Source organism: Macrobrachium rosenbergii, chromosome 40, assembly GCF_040412425.1.
Source record: "Macrobrachium rosenbergii isolate ZJJX-2024 chromosome 40, ASM4041242v1, whole genome shotgun sequence".
In the NCBI taxonomy this organism is placed as follows: domain Eukaryota; kingdom Metazoa; phylum Arthropoda; class Malacostraca; order Decapoda; family Palaemonidae; genus Macrobrachium; species Macrobrachium rosenbergii.
Window position 1 is genome coordinate 16472666 of NC_089780.1, and position 21909 is coordinate 16494574.

Sequence of the window (21909 nt, forward strand, 5' to 3'; positions counted from 1 at the left end):
ATATATATATATATATATATATATGTGTGTGTGTGTGTGTGTGTGTGTGTGTGTAATTTACGTATCACAACAAGAATCCGCTATGTCTTGTCTCCAATTGTTCAAAGTTTCTTTCTCATAATTGTTCATTAGAGAGACAACGATTTGGGAAATTCATCTCCGTTAGGAAGCGCGGAAATATTGAGGCGAGGTTAAAAATTCGTACCTGAGAAGATATTGTAGGCCTATGAGAAGGCGACGTTGTCGCAGTTCGTTTGTCATCGTTATCTGATGTTTTTGGGACTGCATGAGGCCGTAATCAGGGGTTATTACATAATTTGCTTAAGCTTCCGTCATAGAGTTGTTTAATTTAGTAGATATGGAGACCGCCTTTACTCATTTTTGTACTTATTTTTCTATTGTGTTCAACTTGCTTTCATCTTTTCCTGAGAAATTGTTTAAAACTCTCCGGTTTTTTATTTTGTTTTGAAATTTTAGTTACAATGAGCTTAGTAAAATCTTGCTTAGCAGTTTACATTTACATTAATTTTAAAATACAACATTGCTGTTCTTTCATTTGCAACGAAGACATGCGATTTAGTTTCTCCGGTTTTAGTAATTGATATTAGAAGTGTGTATGTGAAAAATTGCGTTGGGAGTCTATGCAGCTGTAAGCAGACCTAAGTAAAAAATGCGCCGAGGTTTCTTTGGCACAGTCGAGTTTTCTGTACAGCCGCTACAGCGCACAATCCAGGCCACCGAAAATAGATCTATCTTTCGGTGACCTCGATATAATGCTGTCTGAGCCGTGGCCCATAAAACTTTAACCAAGACCCGGTGGTGGCCTATCCTATATCATTGCCAGAAGCATGATTATGGCTAACTTTAACCTTAAATAGAATAACAACTACTGAGGCTAGAGGGCTGCAGTTTGGTGTGTTTGATGATTGGAGGGTGGATGATCAACGTACCAATTTGCAATCCTCTAGCGTCAGTAGTTTTTAAGATACGAGGGCGCACAGAAAAAAGTGCGGACGGACAGACAAAGCCGGTGCAATAAGGAGAAATGGTTTTGCATCGTTTCTTTCCACTCGAGATATTGTATTTTTAATGAGTGGATAGGAAAGAGTCAGTTTTCAGGCTGGATGAGAGGGGAAGATGCCGGAGTAAAGGAAGGAAAGAGAGAAAGAGCAGTGCAGCAGAAGTTGGAGGGAAAAATTGGAACTGACTCAATTCCTCTTATTGGTCAACCTTGAAGATATTTTGTCTCCGTCTCCACCTTGCGAGTTCTCGCGTCTGGGCACACAGATACAGCCTCTTAACTTTATCTACAAATTTCCTCTCGGTTTTCCTCTCTTCGCAGGCGTCAGTGATAATCTCCTTTCAGACGGGCGGGTTTTATTAGGTCGACTGACTGGCGGTGATGGGGGTCTGGGCTGGCATAGTGGGTATTCTGCATCTAGGAGTATTAAAAAGAAGAAGAAGAGTGTCTTGACCTGAGTAGTGAGGTCAAGATGGGTATTAGCAACAGTGTGGTGTTGTACGTGAATTCTGTTACGCTGAATGAGTGGGAATAATCATGTTTGATCTTACTATAAAAAGTAGGATAACTGACATTATTGGGGCAGGATAAGGGTAATCAAATGCTCTTCTCATGTGACTTGTCATAGAGAAAATAAGACTATTTTCTTGGGCGAAAATTCTTGTATGTTGTTAAGGATTCATTTAAGATCCTTAAGCTGTGCGAGAACTCCTGTCCTCATCGTCAGGATTGCTCGTGAAACCTAGGGATTTTAAATATATTTTCAACAATATACTAAGATTTTCTGTACAAAAAGGTCCTATTTTATCTTCATTTTTAAACAACGTAACTGATCTTTGTAGCCTTTGTAGAGAACATAATAAATAATAAATATTTCTGTCCTTCAGATAATGCCTCCTCCAGAATACTAGTTACGAATTCTAGCTTGGCTAGAATAGTGCATTAAACTTCATTTTTGGTCACTTTTGATCATTTTGTTATTGAAGCAATTTTGTCTCCATCACGCTGGATCCTGTCACGGATGGTTACAGCTTTTGTGTTCACTTCCCATTCTGATAAAGACTTGTTTTGTATATATATATATATATATATATATATATATATATATATATATACGAGTATATATATATATGTATATATATATATAATATATATATATACATATATATAAATATATATTTATATATATATATATATTATAATATATATACATATATATATAAATTGCATAAAACCAACCTTATCACATTTTGAAATCATAGTTATATAGTCACACTGAATCTATAAAAAGAGCTTCAGTCAGAATCTCAAAGCTGGCTTTCTGTGAACTGAGTAAATTGTGAATAACTGGACAGATCAAAATTTCCTTTGCACTGGACATGAGTCATAAAATGGTTTGATTAAGTTAGTGTTGGCTGTAAACTCTTTAACAAATTCAATTTTGTGTATTTTATTCAATTCAGTTGGTTAGGTCAGCTGCTCAGTTATTGTATAAAATACAACAAAAATATAATTGTCAAGGAGAGAAGGAGAAAGATTTAGCTACACCCGAAAAAAGTCTCTCTCTCTCTCTCTCTCTCTCTCTCTCTCTCTCTCTCTCTCTCTCTCTCTCTCTCTCGATGTCCTTAAAACGCCCCTACAGTCGTCACTCTGTCAACATCACAGGTCATTACCTTAAGGATCAGTCATTTCTGTGTCATTTTCCTCTTCTCTTTTATCCCTCTGGACTCAGTAAGTGCTCTTAGGGGACTGACTGTCTGGACGTGTCTCTCCTTTTGCATGTGTAAATACTATGGTGTGTGTTTGTGTATGTGTATGCTGTTAATACACAAAATCAGTTTATATATGAATGTATATATACTCGTATACTAGATGGATAAAACAAATTACAAACACACATATATATATGTGTATATACACACACATACTGTGTGTATATATATATATATATATATATATATATATATATATACATACACATATGTATGTATCATTCCCTCACCTCAGTAACGACAGACCCTGAGATCAATCCCACGCAAGAAGAAACGGTTTAGGTACATTTCCGGCAATAACCATTGTTCCTCCGTAGACCCGATCAGTGAGTAACGCACTTAGTAGTCAGCTGAGTAGTGGTTGCAACGGAGGTAGAGAGGGGTTTAGGGCTAGCAGCCTCATCTCAAGAATTGGATGGTTAATACACTCCAGAGCCACTCCATGAAAATTGAAAAAGGCATATATATATATATATATATATATATATATATATATATATATATATATATATATATATATATATATATATATATATGTGTGTGTGTGTGTGTGTGTGTGTATTTGCATATATTACAGTGAATTTATGTACCATATCCCAGCAGAGACTGTCATGCAGTCATACCCTCATTATAGACTTGCAGAGAAGCCGCATCAACAGCTTGTCGACCCACTGCTTAAAACTGTTCTTCTCTTCATGGAGACACCTTTGCCATTATTGTAGATTTAAATTCATACAACTAACGCATCTGTTTTATTAATAACATAAACCTCTTTCTCTCCTTCAGAAATATCACCAAGACTAAAGGACATCCGTCGGGCAGGACATACGATGCATCCTTCAAGAGCTCCACGAAGGAGCCGCCGCCCTTCGTGGACGTGTCTGCTCGCACTAGCTGTGGTTCTCTGTCTCCTGGTGCTTCAGGCACAGGGGCAGGACGCAGAGAGCCGAAGAGAAGAACGGAAAAGGGTCGCTGACAAGACCAAAGCGGAGCGCCGAAAGTCGAAGCTGGCCAGCTGCATTCGCGTCGAGGCTTTCAAGAAGAGGCTGAAAGGGTGAGTACCAGGTTCTCGCCCTTCGGTACAACTCCAGTTCTCATGATGCCGTGACGCAAATGATAGTTTCAGTATGATTTGGAACTTGATAAATGATTAAATTTTGTGGTAACGACTTGTTTTTCCTTCACAAAAGGACGTTCTTCTTTCTAGTTGCCTTTGTATGGTTCATGTCATGAGAATCACTACTGGTTGAGCAACTGGAGTTTTGCTGGCACTTGTTGTTTCTTTGGTGGTGTTTCTCTTGCATGCCTTTTTTATTCAGTCTGTATTGGATGTACGAAATTTATTCTTGCTTTATTATTTCTGTGACAACGGGAGACCAAATACACGAAAGGAATAAATCATAGGAATTGTCGTTCCTTTTGAAATCTTGCTTCGAGGATAACACTTTGATTTCCCTTGGACGTGTTATTTTCCTTGATTTCTCTGATTTGATTGTAGGGCTTATGGGTAAACTCGAGAGTTATAAAAATGCACTGTTTGATTAAAATCTCGGACAAACTAACACAGGTTTGATCACGAATGAAAACAATCAATAGTATTATAAGGTTTTGTTTTTTTCCCGTGAAAGTAAAGTAGGAAATTTATCTCATGTGAAAAGAAATTTATTTTGAAAATGGTATCTTTCGCTTTAGAATGAAACTTTTCCTTGTCACCCATTGATTGTCGAGAAAGAAAAATATAAATGAAATCTTAACCTCTGTTATTTTAACGTTAATCTTTGCGCTGAGCTGAATTTCTTTGGTACAGTAACCTCTTCATTTTTAGTATAAAAATTACCTCTTTTAACAACTCAGGGTCAATAGATTTTTTTTTATTTTAAAGTAAAAAAAAGTATTGTGGAAAAATCTTTGTATTCACCTCGTTAACAAAATTAGTTTCAATTCGAACTATTTCTGTGAACAATACATTTTTTTCCTCGAGATATAAATTAGATTATCCACATAAAAGAACACACAAAAGCATTTAAGCAATACACACTTCTACGTCATTCTTTGTTTAATAAGCGGAAAGAGAAGCTTGAAAGACCATTTAGTATGAGTTATGCTGAATAATAGAGAATAAATTATCCCGAAGACCTGCCCTCGCTTGGGAAGAGCGAATACTTTACCCGGGGGATTTCCGTGTGCACGAATTCATTAAGAGATTTCGATTCGATTCGAATAGCTGCTTCTGATAGGTTTCAGTCACCTGAGATCCTCCCCCTCTCTTTCCAAAGGGAATTCGATCCTATGTGCGGATATTGATTTCACGCAGAGGGTATAAATATGCGTAAAAACACATTTAATGTGCCGATTTTTTGCCAGAAGGTATTAACCCTCCCAGTTTTCAATAAGCACCTGCTTGAACTGAAACTGTCTGTATTGTGGTGGTCACCCTTCCAAGTAATGCTTAACTTCGCATCGAACGACCACTGGTATACGTGACAAATTACTTCTCGTGGGTGGGTAGGTGATTGATTATACATGCATGCGTGGGTTTTTTCTTTGGCATGCAGTGTACATAGTAAGGTAATAATTGGCGATACTATCAAAGTCAAATTTGTATAACAACATACATACACACACATGAATAAATAAATAAAAAATATATATATATATATATATTTATATATGTATTTATAAATATATATATTATACAGTATATATAAATATATGTATATATAAATTTATATGTATATTTATATATTAGTCATCAGAATATGATTCACTGCAAGAGGCTAGCGCAAGAGATTTTCACGAACAGACGGAACGCCAGCGGAGACAAAACAGAACCTTGGGCGACACCACCACCACCATACTCTACTAGATAAGGAAAACGCGCGCAGATGTTATGGCGTCAACAGCAACAGAGCTGGCGTGTTGGAAATGAAACTCGAGACTAATTGAAGCGACAGGGAGATGAAGCATGAAGCTCTAGCTATGGGGGCTATTCTGAAAGTCGTGTCAGGCAGTTGACAAATGCTTCAGATATGAGTAAGAGAGATTATATGAAACAGATTTTGATAAGCGCTAAAAGGTTTGCGCCGTATGAGATATGTGATTCACAATAGCGGTTGTTTGAGGCGCCACTTGCCGATGACGGTAGGATTTGAAATTGCGGGATAAATAAAACTTTGACATCACTTTATTATCCCGAAAAAATAAGAAGCTGGAACAGAGAATATTGTAGGATTACTGAAGTGATGCTGATAACTAAGAACTCGTATTTAACCGCTGTTTACTTTGAAGGAACACCAGGTTTGGGAAGAATAGTTAATTTGTTTACTCTTAAAGTAACTAAACTAGTGAGCGCAAAGCTATATAAATTTAAAACCTTGATATTGAACAACTATAATTTATATGAATTAAGTGAAAATATGTTAAACTTATAATGTATTAAATATAATAATGTATTCGCTTTTGTTTAAGATCTCCAGTGGGATGCATTAGTTACCCTTTTATGTGACGTGACGTTTCATCGTATAAAAATTTCCCGTCATCAACCCACATTAAGGACGTTATTTCATAAAAGAATCGACAAATAAACAGAGAAAGTAAAAACAAAAGAGAGTGGAGATGGCACCACTGAAATAAATCCTTAATATAAACACGGTCTAAGAATGTCATTAAGCTTTAAACAGCGTCGTGATTCCCCGCGCTACGAAGCGAAAACAAGATAGAGATAAAGCCAGCGAACACTTCTCGCCGACCAAACCGCCAAACAAGCACACGTTCCTAGCAACCACTATAACATAAACCAGCCTTCCGAAGAGACCCCAAGACGCTGTCTCGAGTGCGGCCTGGCATTCGGGGGACATGACCGAGACATCCCTCATCACATGGCCCGTAGGATACTCTGTTCCTTATGGTGAAAGAGAGAGAGAGAGAGAGAGGGAGGTACTCCATTCGGCAAACATTACAGAACGAACTAATAATGGAGTTACCCCAGAACCTGAAAAAAAGCCGCGAGCCGCAACAAAAGCATTAAACGAACGCCATTTAGGCAGGACTCAGATGCGATGGCGAGATTGGAAGTAAAAGGAAATAAAGATGAGAGATAAAGGCGGACGGAGAATGGAAAGTGGAAAGGGGCATTGGGAATGAAAAAAAAAATGAGATTGTAATCTCTCTTAAAATGTAAAAGGGGGCTGTACGACCACCCTGTGGCAAGGCAATTCCCTCTTTGTCGTATGTGTGCAACCCTGTCTAAGCAAAACACTTCAGCGGATTAATTGCTGTTTTGAGAGGGAAAGACGCGCGTGACGTCATCGTTTGGGCTTTTGTTTTGAAGGACTTTTCTTGACGAAGAGGGATGCTGCTCGAAGCCTCACAGTTGGAGAACAAGGACAACAATAAATTATGATAGGAATATGATAATCATCAAAATAGTGCCCATTAATGCAGCGTCAGCAGTGAGGCTAAAAATAAAAAAGATGTATTCATCAGATATGCCTTTTAGTGAGGCCCATGTACCTCGAAAGGTACCTTGATTTTTATTATTTGTTTATGTTATTTAATAGACATTAGCCTTACTTTTACCCATCATTAATTACAGATTTTGCTGAGGCACTATGGTGGGTACAGGGACCTGGGTACGCTACAAAGTCGACATCACACGAGATATATTTAATCATATTTATTCAATGGATTTATGAAGAGGATTTATTCTGAAGACTTTGGATTGTACCCAGTGGGAATCTGTCGTGATTGCATTATTATAATATAAGAATAATGAAATCCTCTTTTGCGGTCAGTGGTTGGGTATAGTTTTTCTTAAATCCAGACTTCTGCTTGAATAACAATTTTATTGATTATAATAGTAGATCATTCTCCATAGAGGATATGTCTTCATCTGTCAGATGTAGCGTGCTACTTTCAAAAATAGAGAATATTTGTATTGGGCTTTAAAGGAGTGTTACTGGAAGCGAGCTACTTACCGTCTTATTTTCACAATTTCTAACTCAGACAAGGTTATTTTCTCCGTAACCCCTTTTAACTGATCATACGAATTTGTTCTGCAAAATCTTTTTGTGAAGTTCATTCCTGTGGGGTTACAGAATCTGGGATGACTTGACTATTATTTTCTCTTGATATAAATATCCCAAACTAATCTGATATATTAGAAGCATATCTCAGTTAAATGGAACCCAGAAAGCACTGCAGACATTGCTATGCCAGTCAGCAAAGACATAACAAAGATATAATGAATCATGTCAGTGTTTATGAATAACGACGAACTCCTTGGTAACTCCATTGTCTTGCCTTACAAATGAGTTAGTCATATTCGTTGTCTTTGATTTTTACCAGCTAACTTTGTTTTTCTTCACATTGGTTGGTCTGAGGTTGCGTTCTGTTGACTCACAGTTTTTAAATGAAAATTCCTCAGCTTCGTTGAGCCTTTCGTGAAATTTACGGATTTTTTTTTTATCAAAGGCAAATACATTGTGTACTTTTAATTACTGTATTTGAATTAAACATTTATTTTTGTGTTATTATTTATTAGTATTGTCAGTGATTAAAGGCATGTAAATATTACTGTCCATCAGATCGTTTTTGTTTTTGATAAAGAATGTCAGTAATATATATGCAGATATATCATTCATTTTTATCACAGTGTAAGCTCCTCAGAAATTGTATCTCTCTCTCTCTCTCTCTCTCTCTCTCTCTCTCTCTCTCTCTCTCTCTCTCTCTCTCTCTCTCTGTTTTGGTTGAAGAATGTCAGTGATATATAGTTAGATATATCATTAATTTTTATCACTGTGTAAGTTCCTCAGAAACTCTCTCTCTCTCTCTCTCTCTCTCTCTCTCTCTCTCTCTCTCTCTCTCTCTCTCTCTCTCTCTCTCTCTCTCTCTCTGTTTTGGATGAAGAATGTCAGTAATATATAGTCAGATATATCATTCATTTTTATCACTGTGTAAGCTCGTCAGAAATTCTCTCTCTCTCTCTCTCTCTCTCTCTCTCTCTCTCTCTCTCTCTCTCTCTCTCTCTCTCCTCCAGAGACACAACGTCAGATATGTCATGAAAAACCGTGAAATCATTCTCGAAATACCTTATTGCTAGTTTGTGCATTTAACCAGAAGATACCTCAATAGGACATAAAGGAATTTCAGTAATTTTTTATTGTCGATGTGGTATATGGACCAAGGAAGAATTTATCTGATCTTGTCCAGACCCTCTCTCTCTCTCTCTCTCTCTCTCTCTCTCTCTCTCTCTCTCTCTCTCTCTCTCTCTCTCTCTCTCTCTCTAGAAGCCAACACATAGCAAATCACTTGCTTCAAGCACCTAATCAACTGTTACATGACTTGCACCAGTATGGAGAAGAGGCTGTTTGGGTACATTGATCACCGTCATTTGCATGGGGGTCGAGCCGAGTGAATACTTTGATCTCTGTCTACAAGTATCTGATTATATGAGCTTTGGTGCTTTCATCCTATTACTGTATCCTTATATGCATGCATGTATGTGCATGTATGTATGTTTATGTGTGTACTAAGTTCAGTATTTCATGGTTTGTAAGCTACATACACACACATACATATATAATATATACATACATATATATATATATATATATATATATATATATATATATATATATATATATATATATATATATATATATATATGTATGTGTGTGTGTGTGTGTGCGCGTTTGCACGTGGCTCCTACAGCATGAGATACTGAACTCAGTACACATACATAAATTAAAATACACACATATATATATATATATATATATATATATATATATATATATATATATATATATATATATAATCTTCATATCGGAATTTTTCCGATAATCAAGCGTCAGTTTCTGGTGTAAAAATAAGCGGACTTCTTTCTTCCATTAACACCGTTTACATCGCCTTACGAGCAAAGAAACAATTCGAAAAAATACAAAAGAATAAAATCAAAACATTCCATTCCAGTGCCTCAAATAACTAATGAGAAATCCGTCAGGTGGAAACTATATATACATACACACACACACACACACACACACACACACACACATATATATATATATATATATATATATATATATATATATATATATATATATATATATATTATGAAGTTCTCTGGAAGCATATGGTTTCGATCTCACATCCACGAGAATCGGATTTCAAGGCGGCCATTATGCTGGTCATAATTACCCAAGCTCCCCAAAAAAAATTTTGTCATATATTTCATATATGTTCAGTATGTCCGATGCGGTTTGTTCCACATTCTGCTGATATATGATTATCAGGATACTTTTGACCCACTTTCATTTCTACTCTTAAATTTAGAAATGTCGCGTAATGCAGCATATTTAAAAATGATCTGAAAGTATTTTTGAATACGCGCGCTTACATGCATGAAGTTCGAGTGTAGGAATTTTTTAATGTCTGTAGAATATTCTGCTCCTCTGCGGTAGGGAATTACAATGTCCAGGTAATTCCCTTAGTGGAATGTATCCTTATTTTATGTGGTAATAGAAAGTGGTGGTGTCAATTTTAACTCAGGAATTCAATCCGATACGTCGAATCGAGCCTGGAATTCAATTCGATACCTCAAATCGAGTCTGGAATTCAATTCGATGCTTCAAATCGACTCTGGAATTCAATTCGATACCTCAAATCGAGTCTGGAATTCAGTTCGATATGTCAAATCGACTCTGGAATTCAAGTCGATACGTCAAGTCGAGTCTGGAATTCAATTCGATACTTCAAATCGAGTCTGGAATTCAATTCTATACGTCAGATCGAGTCTGGAATCCAATTCGATACGTCAGATCGAGTCTGGAATTCAATTCGATACTTCAGATCGAGTCTGGAATTCAATTCTATACGTCAGATCGAGTCTGGAATTCAATTCTATACGTCAGATCGAGTCTGGAATCCAATTCGATACATCAGATCGAGTCTGGAATCCATTCAATACGTCAAATCGAGTCTGCATTGTTTCTCTTGTCAAGGTCACTGATGTCACCAGTAGCAGCTGAGGTTCAATTTCCTCTCAAAGTTCATCTTACAGATTTCCTCGCCCTTTGATAATCGACTTTGAAGTTTTTTATATGATTTTTTTTAGCAAAATTTTTCTTCGAACTTAAGAATTTTAGTTTGATTTGTGATTCTGAGCACTTTCCCCTCTAGGTTTTGTTTCCTAGTTGGTCGATTATATTAGTAAATAAATATGTCAGCAGTTATACAGCGAATTAGTTAGGTAATTCATCAGCATGTTGCATTAAATAAAGATCTGAAACAATGACAGTAATGATAATAATAATGATAATAATAATAACCATCTCCTCATCATATCTTATCGCGCCAACATTGTATCCACTGCATAGCGGCCTGGTTATAAAATTTATATTATTATTATTAATTTGTGTTTAGCACGCCTTAGTCTATAGCCAGTCTTTTGTGGAAAACAGGACTTCTCTCTCTCTCTCTCTCTCTCTCTCTCTTTGATTTCCCGCCCTCTTTTTGCTCAGATGTTTCAGTAACACTCGCGACATGCACTCCGGAGTAGTTTTTTTTTTTTTTTTTTTTTTTTGCAGTTGTTGACGATCTAATTTTGTTGCTGTTGTGTCTCGCTGTGTTGCTGTTTACGGGATCGTGTTTCGCTCTCTCTCTCTCTCTCTCTCTCTCTCTCTCTCTCTCTCTGTCGACTTCTTCGATGCCGCAAAAAGAGGGAAAGAGAGTGGTATAAATCAGTTAGCTCTGCATTTGCATCTTCAAGCAAGGCCCTAAAAACTTAGAAGAAGAAGAAGAAGAAGAAGAAGAAGAAAGAAGAAGAAGAAGAAGAAGAAGAAGAAGAAGAAGAAGAAGAAGAAGAAGAAGAGGGAACAAACATGAAAGGCGATCTGTGTCTGGTGGTCAGCTAAAGCAAAGGGAGTTTTGAAGTTCAAAAAACATCTGGAATCAGGTTCTGGTTACAGAACAAAGTGCTCCCAGGTATTGTTCACCCGAGATGATACTCCGTTCTCTCTCTCTCTCTCTCTCTCTCTCTCTCTCTCTCTCTCTCTCTCTCTCTCTCTCTCTCTCTCTCTTCCCACAATTGTCTGGTATTAATTTATGTTTGACATTGATCTCTGGTACTGCTACTGCTGCTGCTGTTGTTATTATTATTATTATTATTATTATTATTATTATTATTATTATTATTAATAGCAGTAGTAGTAGTAGTAGTAGCAGCAGTAATAATAGCAGTAGTAATTGTACTGCTGTTTTTCCCTATCCTGTTCCATATTAAATTTCTGAAGTAGGATATCAGGAATATCATCATTATTATCACGAAGTTAATCGTTAAATTCAGATGTTACAAAGATACTTTCGTGTCATGCTTTCACTGCTTCTGTTGACTTTGCTTTAAGTGGCCCTTGATGAGCATTAAATCATTTATTATTATTAGTCTGAATTTTGATAGCGTCTTCATCTTGCTTCAGTTTTATTCGTTCACGGTGCTATTTCTAACCGTCTCGTAATTCATTCATACCACCAAAATTCTCTTGCTTCGTCGGCCAGGTTTGTTTTGATTTCTGCATCATATTGTAATTCTGTTATTTAGCTTGTCTGTGATACTGTGCTGCACTTTTTTTTTATTTTATAGTTAGTTATGATCATTAAATTTAAAACAATTCTTTCAATTATTTATTTCTTTATTTACGTATTCATTATTATTATTATTATTATTATTATTATTATTATTATTATTATTATTATTATTATTATTATTATTATTATTATTGCTTTTTATGTTGCCTGTTATTTCATATAAGATAATCAAATCGTCTGTGTTTGAAGAATACAGTAAATGAAGTTCTGCCTAACTAGATTTTGAGTATTTCCGTTCGCTAATAATATTATTTCAGCTGTGTAGTTTAGAACTGGTCAGAAGCTTCCTTCAGTGACAGCAATCAGCATTCCTGTCGTATGATTTAACTGCTTTTATTTTGAATTAATATAAATACGATAACAAATTAACCTTTATTTCAACATCAGTTGCTCGCTGAATGAACAAACTTTGCATCGATTGCATACTGTACTGCACGCATATTTGCAACCATGTTCGAAGTTATGGGGAAACCATACTCGATCATCACTTTGCGCAAGATAAATGAATAAATAAATAAATAGGCAAGAAATGTAGTAGACTTAAAGAATGCAGAGAAGTATTCACCTTGGAAAAGTTGCCAGTTATGACGAGTAGAGCCGAGATCTGTACAGACGGCGTTCATGGGAGTTCATTTAACGAAGGCTCCTTGTTGTTTCTGAATTTAATTGCATCTGGGGGAAATGAATGAAGCCGTGTTGCAAACACAGCCTCTCTTTGTTGTTGCAGAGTTACTCTGTTTCTTCGCCCAGCCCATACCCGAGTGGCGAGTGGGGACTGTGGTGCATTTTATTGTGCATAATTAGAGATTTTCGTTGCCAAACGCACCGTAATTTGCTAGCGAGCTCAGCCCGCGCAATTGCACATTGTAATGATTCTTGCCACTTATTTTTGTTTTGTTTTTTTTCGTTGTGTATCTGGTCAAAATATATAGAAGAGGAAATTATTTGTTCTGGGAAAGTCTTATTTCACGAATGAGGAAAAATCGTTGACGCCTTTAAGATGGGGTGTTATTTATACGAAATAATCGTTTTAAATCGCTGCGGTGTCCAGCTCCCACAAACATTTCCTGAGAAGTCGTTGAAGCAAAATTAACTTTAAACGAGTAAAAAATGCGCCGAAGTTTCTTCGGCGCAATCGAGTTTTATGTACGGCCGCTATAGTGTATAATCAAGGCAACCGACAATAGATCTATCTTTCGGTGGTCTTGGTAAAATGCTGTATGAGCCGCGGCCCATGAAACTTTAACCACGGCCCGGTGGTGGCCTCTCCTGTATCGTTGCCAGAAGCACGATTATGGCTAAATTTAACCTTAAATTAGATAAAACCTGCTGAAGCTAGGGGACTGCAATTTGGTATGTTTGATGATTGGAGGGTGGATGATCAACATAGCAATTTCCTGCTCTCTAGCCTTAGTAACTTTTAAGATCTGAGGGCGGACAGAAAAAAAGTCCGGACAGAATAAGGTGCGGACGGACAGACAAAGCCGGCACAATTTTCTTTTACAGAAAGCTAAAAACCACAAGGTTATGAGAAGAAACTCTAGGACAATATAAAGCCTCTTGTGAGAAGCCAGCTGCCATTTTGATTGTATGTCAGAGATGTTGTTATAAGAATAACGCGAGATCATTGTCATCATGAGACTTTTGCTTTTTACAATTAACAATCAGAAAACGATAAGAAATAAAGTGACTCTCCCTCGTGGGATTAGTCACTGATTTCATGTATAATTACAGCGTCAGCTGATTAGACGCATTCCCGGATGTAAGGATTAATGATGCAATTGCTTCCAGGTAATATCGTATATTTGAATAGAGATCGTTAATTTATGATAAATTTATGCTAGGTTATAATAGACTACTTGTGGTAATTTATTAAATACAGGGCTGCTGGTGTAATCATATTCGGTTAATTGGTCTCTGTCAGGAGTTATGACGAATGTTTGAAAATACAGTGATGTTTTTGTTGCCTAGAACGTTACTGAATTTTGTTGGGTCAAGAGAAAAATATTTAAAGTTGCGTCTACGAAGGATGAATTTCTGTACAAGAAACTACAATAAACTTTACACTAAACTTCGTATAATAAACTACAATAACTCTGTACCATAAAACGCAATAAACTAAAATAAACTCTGTACAATAAACTGCAATGAACTCTATAATAAACTGTATAATAAACTACAATAAACCCTTTACCATAAAATACGATAAATTCTGTATAATAAACTACAATAAACTCTTTACAGTAAACTACAGTGAACTCTACAACAAACTCTGTACAGTAAACTACCATAAACTCTGCAATAAAACTCCGTATAATAAACTATAATAAACTCTGTACAATAAACTGTACAATAAGCTCTGTACATTAAACTATGAAGACAAATCCGCCTCTTCACATACCCAGACTGAAGGCTTATTAACAGGATGTCGAAACATCCTATACACATTCAGTTTTCTCTCTCTCTCTCTCTCTCTCTCTCTCTCTCTCTCTCTCTCTCTCTCTCTCTCTCTCTCTCTCTTAAGTGTTCTTCAGTCTTTCCACTTTCCTAGTCCGACTTTTCACTTATCTTTAGAGTTCCATCAATTAAATGGTTCATAATAACAGCTGCCACCTTTTGTTGTTCTTTCAGTCGCATTCAGAATACTCGTTTCATTTCCACATAGGAGAGCTGGCTCGCCTATCCCTTCAAATACTTCAGCATTTGTTTCCTTTGACACTTTTCTCTACCAGATATTTTGCAAAGCTTCTGCTGCCATCCTTGCTAAACGTAATCTGTAGTCCTCTCTCATCCTAGCATCTTCCTTTGCATTTACTCCTAAATACCTATATTTATGAACCATCCTTGTTCATTATTCCACCCTTTATTTATCCTGATAACTTCCAATATCAATTTCCTTCTGCTGCAAATTATTGCAATTCGTTTCATTTAGCCTCTGAATAAAGAAGCCTGCAGGGAGAATAATAGTATTATGATTGCTTTTGGTTAAAGTAGCAGTTGTATAATGCATCAGTAGTAGTAGCAATATCAGCACCAGCAATAATAGCAGCTAGGATGGTGCTGGCAATCACCTTTCAAATACCAAGCTGATCAGAGAACAAAACACCCACCTCTACGTCTGACTTTTCAAACAAAGGAACATAGCATCGCAAAACAGAAAAAAAAAACTCATCATTAACTTTCATGATAATGAATATTAATCCCAGTTTAATATCAGTTCTTACTCTCCTCTTCAATTGCGTTCTCCCATTACCACAAAGCTATTGTCCTGCCATTTCCCAGCGACGATCTCTTCCCTTCGACTGCATAAAAGGGCCCCGAGTAGCTATCCGGGAGGAGGAGACTTCTGCCCGAGCGGAGGTCACGTGATGCACGGGACATTCGACAACAAAGGTTTCGTGAGCTACAGGTGTTCGGCCCTTGGTAATTAACTTCACAAAAGAAATTTAATTTTGATGGTTACTCGTTTTCATTCTCTTTATTTCGTGAAATTGCGGCTTTTCTCTCGCTTTTACGTGGAGTTTTTCTTCTTGCGAGCTGCGTTAGAGGTCTTTGTGAAGGGTGAGATTGAGGCGATTATGTGATGGAGAAGTTGAGTTTATATTCTCTTACTTTTCGTGTGTGGTTTTTAATCTCTTGTTGTGTCTGAGAACCGTCTTTATGTTTTTCTTCGTTTTTATGACTCCCTTTATATTTAATGTATATTGTGTTTGGCTGGTTCTCGGTTATTCTCCAGTTTTCTCACAATTACCTATTTATAGCATTTTATTCTTCCTGGTTTTCATATTATTCTCCCTCTTCCTGTTATTCTTTTTAAAACATTTCTCTTCTTTCCCTCTGTCTTCCTCTGCGTCGCAAAGACAGACCGGTTCTCTCTCTCTCTCTCTCTCTCTCTCTCTCTCTCTCTCTCACACACATCTCCCCGAAGCCACCTCAGCGACATATTTATGCGGGGCTTTTAAGCGCGTTTGCCGAGTTATGAAGACGTCTGACTTATTGTTCGCTGAGGCTGTTCGCTTCTGTGGCGCTCAGAGGGAGGCTTCTTTAAATGGTCAGCAGCTATCCCTTCAGACGACGCTGATGCTGTTGTGGCCTTTTTAAAAGGCCTCCCCCTTACGTATGCCGTGCCTTTAAATGGCGCCGGTGTGGTTCGTTATTTTCGCCTTTTACACTACGGAAAAGGATTGTTTGTCGGTCCGGAAAAGGATTGTTTGTCGGTCCAGAAGGAAAGGAAAGGCGATTATGCTTCTTCGGCCGCGGCTGTAAAAGGAAAGGTGCACGTGGATGACTTTCCGAGAGATTATGCGGGGAACCTTCTCTGAGGTCCTTTCTGAATAGCCTCCACAGTCGTCGTTTGACCAAGAGTAATGAGACGCGGTGCATATGATTTATCAACATCGCGGTGCTTAAATCTTCCAACCTTTACTTTGCGCAGATTTAAATAGTTTTAAATGCTTTAGTTTAAACTTTATTGTAGTGACATTGTAGAGGTAATTGAATTCCCTAATCAAATTTAGCCTTGAAATATGAGAAAGAAGAAAAATATTATTATTATTATTATTATTATTATTATTATTATTATTATTATTATTATTATTATTCAGGCATGAAGAAAACTTTCACCAGCCAATAGGAGACCAGCACCCCGCCCCGGTCAATCAATATTATTGTTATTATTATTATTATTATTATTATTATTATTATTATTATTATTATTATTATTATTATTCTTCAGAAGATGGTAATGGGAAACAGAAAGAGGAGATTAGCAATTAGAAAAACAGAAAAATTAAAAAATTAATAATCAGAAATGCAAGTAAAATAATAAAATACAAGTTGAACAGTATTAGGGTAGTAATGCATTGCATCTTCCCTTGAACTTCCGAAGTGAATAACAAATGAATAGTTATATATGAAGTACACGACAAACCAGTTCCTTATATCATAAGTTACCTCCTGCTCCGATCATAAATAAGAATAACACGATTTTATGGTGTCTCGACGTCTAACACGGCTTTGATCAAAAGAATATCCGATCCTTAATAGTAATTAATATGGACGCTTTAATCTTTAGATTATTCTCTTGTTTCCTGTATGCTTCGTAGAATTACAATTATAATTGTTGTATTAGGTGTCTCTAGCGCTCCAAATGTTCGTGTAATTAATAGCTGATCATAAGGATTAGATAATGATTGTGCTCGCTAGTTTTTAAGGATGTCTCTCAAACTTTTGATGAGTAGTGTTCTTGGCCTCCATTACGAAAACGTTCCTTGTATCATACGTGTTCAGGCTACGAATGTTCATGTGTGTTCTGTCTGTGTCTGTCTAAAGCCCTTCATTTTCTGTGACGTCCTTTGTTTAGCTTGTAACTGAAAACAAACCCTTTCTTATCATCAGACGGAACGAGTGTGCGAGAGACATCTTCGTCACATTACTCTCACAAGTCCTGAACTTGGAAAGGAAACATCACGTTTTAGATTATAAGAATTTCATATACAGCATAAAAACTAAAATAGCATATGAAATTAAACACATGTCTTTTTTAAGATTTCGTAAAGAGCAAAAGGGCGAAACAGATAAATGACGAAATAACAAACAATAAAAGGAATGACACCGCAGAGAAACATGGAAATCAGAAAACAAATAAAGAGAGAGAGAGCTCTAAGTCGAATGATACATAGCCCATCTGTCTAAATATTTTCCCCCAAAAGTGTTGCAGGGATATTGCATTGCATTTACGCACTTGGGTTGAGCTAGGTCAATATTGTTATCATTCCTGTGCTTTGGCTTTTTAAGGTTTGATGAAAAATAGAAGCACTTCAGGAACATATTCTTGATGAACAATAGAAACCTTTTATGAATATGTACAATAAGATGATGTTCTCGTTAGCAAATCATTGCGTGATTAAGGACTGACTTGTACAATTCTTTAGGTTTTTAAGTTAAGTATATCTTAGTTTAACCAGACCACTGAGCTGATTAACAGCTCTCTTAGGGCTGGCCCGAAGGATTACATTTATTTTACGTGGCTAAGAACCAACTGGTTACCTAGCAACGGGACCTACAGCTTATTGTGGAATCCGAACCACATTATGGCGAGAAATGAATTTCTTTCACCAGAAATAAATTCCTCTAATTCTTCATTGGCCGGTCGGAGAGTCGAACGCTGGGCCAACAGCGTGCTAGCCGAGAGCTCTACCCACCCACCCAATGAAGAACTTATATGTTGTTTGCAGTATGAGATGATTAAATCTTTTATTGATAGTTTGCCTTTTTTGAGTATAAAAAAGTAATAGTAAGATCAAGTAGACATTTGTGGTGACTGAGTTCTCTATTAATCTAATTAATATAAATATTGCGCATCTGCTTAAGAGAACTATGAGGATTAATGGAACATTATAGGATTATTCAGGATTGATTTATCCTTGTGAATAATACTAATAATAATAATAATAATAATAATAATAATAATGGTAATAATAAAAATAACAATAATAATCATAATAATAATAATAATAATTAAGCTATTAAATAATGGACATATCCTGAGTCTGGGTCACTAGAACACAACTCGGGTATGATGACAAAACTATTTGAAAGAACTCCATTCATTGGTTTCTCAGGGCTAGGTTGTAACCACACACACACACACACACACACTTATATATTATATATATATATATGTATATTGTATATATACAATATATATATATATATATATATATATATATATATATATATATATAAATATATATATATATATATATATATATATATATATATATATATATATATATGTATATGCATGCATAATCTTTCACGTGAAGTATAAGTAATATGCAATATCATCTAAGTATATTATGCCACAATAAAATTGAAACAAGGGTTTGCAAGAACTTGAGCCTTATACCCTAAGGTATTTTCAAGCAAACTTCCTAAACAAAAATAAGATAACCCAAAAAAAGATATTTCAACAAACACAGGAACGGACAGTCGAAAAGAAAATCTCTCTAAAAGCCTTAAAAAGAAGCATTACTTTCGTCCCCTGATTTTCTCAATGACAAACTGATAAAAATCCCTTATGCGTTTTTGATCCCTGAGAAAGCTAAAAGCATTCGTCATGCTTTCCCAGGGAAGCATAATTGATTTTTGATATAATGACGCGGCGAAAGCCAAAGGGAAACGAGAAACAGATTTATGAATCGGTGGAAAAGATAAACGCAAAGCAGCAGACAGAACGAAGCATCTTGGGTGAGTCATCGGAGCATTTGACCAAATATCTTAGCGGCCGAACAGAGAAGTTGATGCCATCAAAGAGAATCGGCGAACACATGAGCAAACAGTCCGTCCCTCTCCATCCAACACCCCTCCCTCCTTCCACCCCTACACACCCCCCCAACATCCCTAGACCAAGGACACTCCCCTGTCTCCTCCCATGTTGAAAGCAATGTAAACAAGATAGAAATCTCCTGACAACCAATAAATGTTTCTTGTCAAGTTGGCTATAATTAGCAATGGCAGCATTTTGTTGAGCAAACATGGGTAGTCTAGTATATTATTTTTTGAAGATAAGATGCGAAGTATAGTGCGAGTTGTATATTGCTCTTCTGCCAACAGAAGTGAAGAGGGGCAAGTGCGTTGCTTGTTTGCTTAGCCTATTGTGTGTGTTTGGGTAAAGTGTTTTAGAGGAAGAGAAAAATCTAATTGCTTCGCTTATCAGGTGCGCGATAATTCAGGTAGAATCAGTGTTTGAATTATAGGAAACGTAGGGTACAATGCTTTTATACATTTATACACATGCACACATATATATATGTGTGTATGTATGTATAAATGATATAGATATGTATATATATATAAATATATATATATGTATATATATATGTTGCATGTATAAAACGGGTTAGCTAAAAGGTTTGCTAATTTATAGTTTCATTGTTCTCATGCTTTAAAATTTGTATAATTTGTTTTTGCTATTGTAAGTGGGTAATATTCTGAGAGAGAGACAGACAGACAGACAGACAGAGAGAGAGAGAGAGAGAGAGAGAGAGAGAGAGAGAGAGAGTAACAAAAACCACTGAGATGTATACAGTAGAGTAATGGCACTGAAGAATGTATATAATTTTTGGAAGACAATACTGTAAAAAAAAAAACCTTTCTGAGGTGACATCACAGTTTTATCAAAGGATATAAATCACAGCAAGAATTCCATCTCTCTCTCTCTCTCTCTCTCTCTCTCTCTCTCTCTCTCTCTCTCTCTCTCTCTCTCTCCAGAGGCACCAAGGACTTATCTCGATATCTAGCAATCTACTTAGTCAAATTGTACCTTATCAAGGACTCTCTCACCAAGGACTATTATCACCCCATTATGGAGAGCCCCTCTGTCACCCATTGAAGGAACCCTTTAACTAACCCATTAGGAGTCCTACGGATACCTTGCGAAGTCTCTTACTAGGGGTTGTGACGTCAGACTACATTCTAAGGACGCTCCTATGCTCCTTTCAAGATTCAGGTTATATATATTATACACTCATATATATATTTGTGTAGACATATATATATATATATATATATATATATATATATATATATATATATAGTGTATATATATATACACACACACACACACACACACACACACACACACATATATATATATATATATATATATATATATATATATATATATATACATACTCTTATAATACATATCTTTCTGAGGTATATACTCTTACTTATGGGTGAATTATTATAACTTCATGTTTCCATGAAGAGGACGTCGGTGCTGGCAACCGGATGCTCTTATTAAGCCCGGAGAGAAACAAGGAGGAGGAAGGATAATGTAAGTGCCGTGACCTCTAGGAATTAGGAAAAACAGATACAGATAGAGAATTCCAAAGCATGGAGGAAGATGCAAAGAATAGACACACTTCGTAATAATTATAAGACGCTCTAAGTATTTTTTTTCAATTTGTTCTATTGTCAAACTCGCCAGTACTATAATAATTAGCCTGTGTATGGTAGGGAATCTGGCAATAATGGACGTACAGTAGTTTTAAAGCCCTTTCCTTTTGAGTTCTTTTTGTTTCATTACTGCTGCAACCAGATGGTGTTATTGTTATTATTATTATTATTATTATTATTATTATTATTATTATTATTATTATTATTATTATTGTAAATTGGTAATGTTATTACCCAACAGTAAATTTGTTAGGTACTTTATTATTATTATTATTATTATTATTATTATTATTATTATTATTATTATTATTATTATTTCTTTCTAATATCCCCGTGTTCGTGTGTGGGTCCGTATGTATAGGCGCCCGCGTGTCTGATCGTAAGAGACTTTTTGCGATCATCTCTCAGTCCGAGATAATATACCACGCGGCAGGAACATTAGCAATCGCTCACGCGCCTTCTCCTCGTCAGCCAGACCCATTTGCATATTGGTATTTAATAGAAAAC

At 36.2% G+C, this 21909-nt stretch overlaps 1 protein-coding gene across 1 annotated transcript in view; it reads left to right on the forward strand.

Moving 5' to 3' along the window:
* The window catches only part of LOC136826180 (collagen alpha-1(VIII) chain-like), a 156549-nt gene that overhangs the window by 9717 nt on the left and 124923 nt on the right, over positions 1-21909 (forward strand). Inside the window, exon 2 of the mRNA XM_067083231.1 lies at positions 3580-3847. Within this exon, the coding sequence (XP_066939332.1) occupies positions 3624-3847 (224 nt within the window). The 5' untranslated portion in view covers positions 3580-3623. The remainder of the gene's footprint in view (positions 1-3579; positions 3848-21909) is intronic.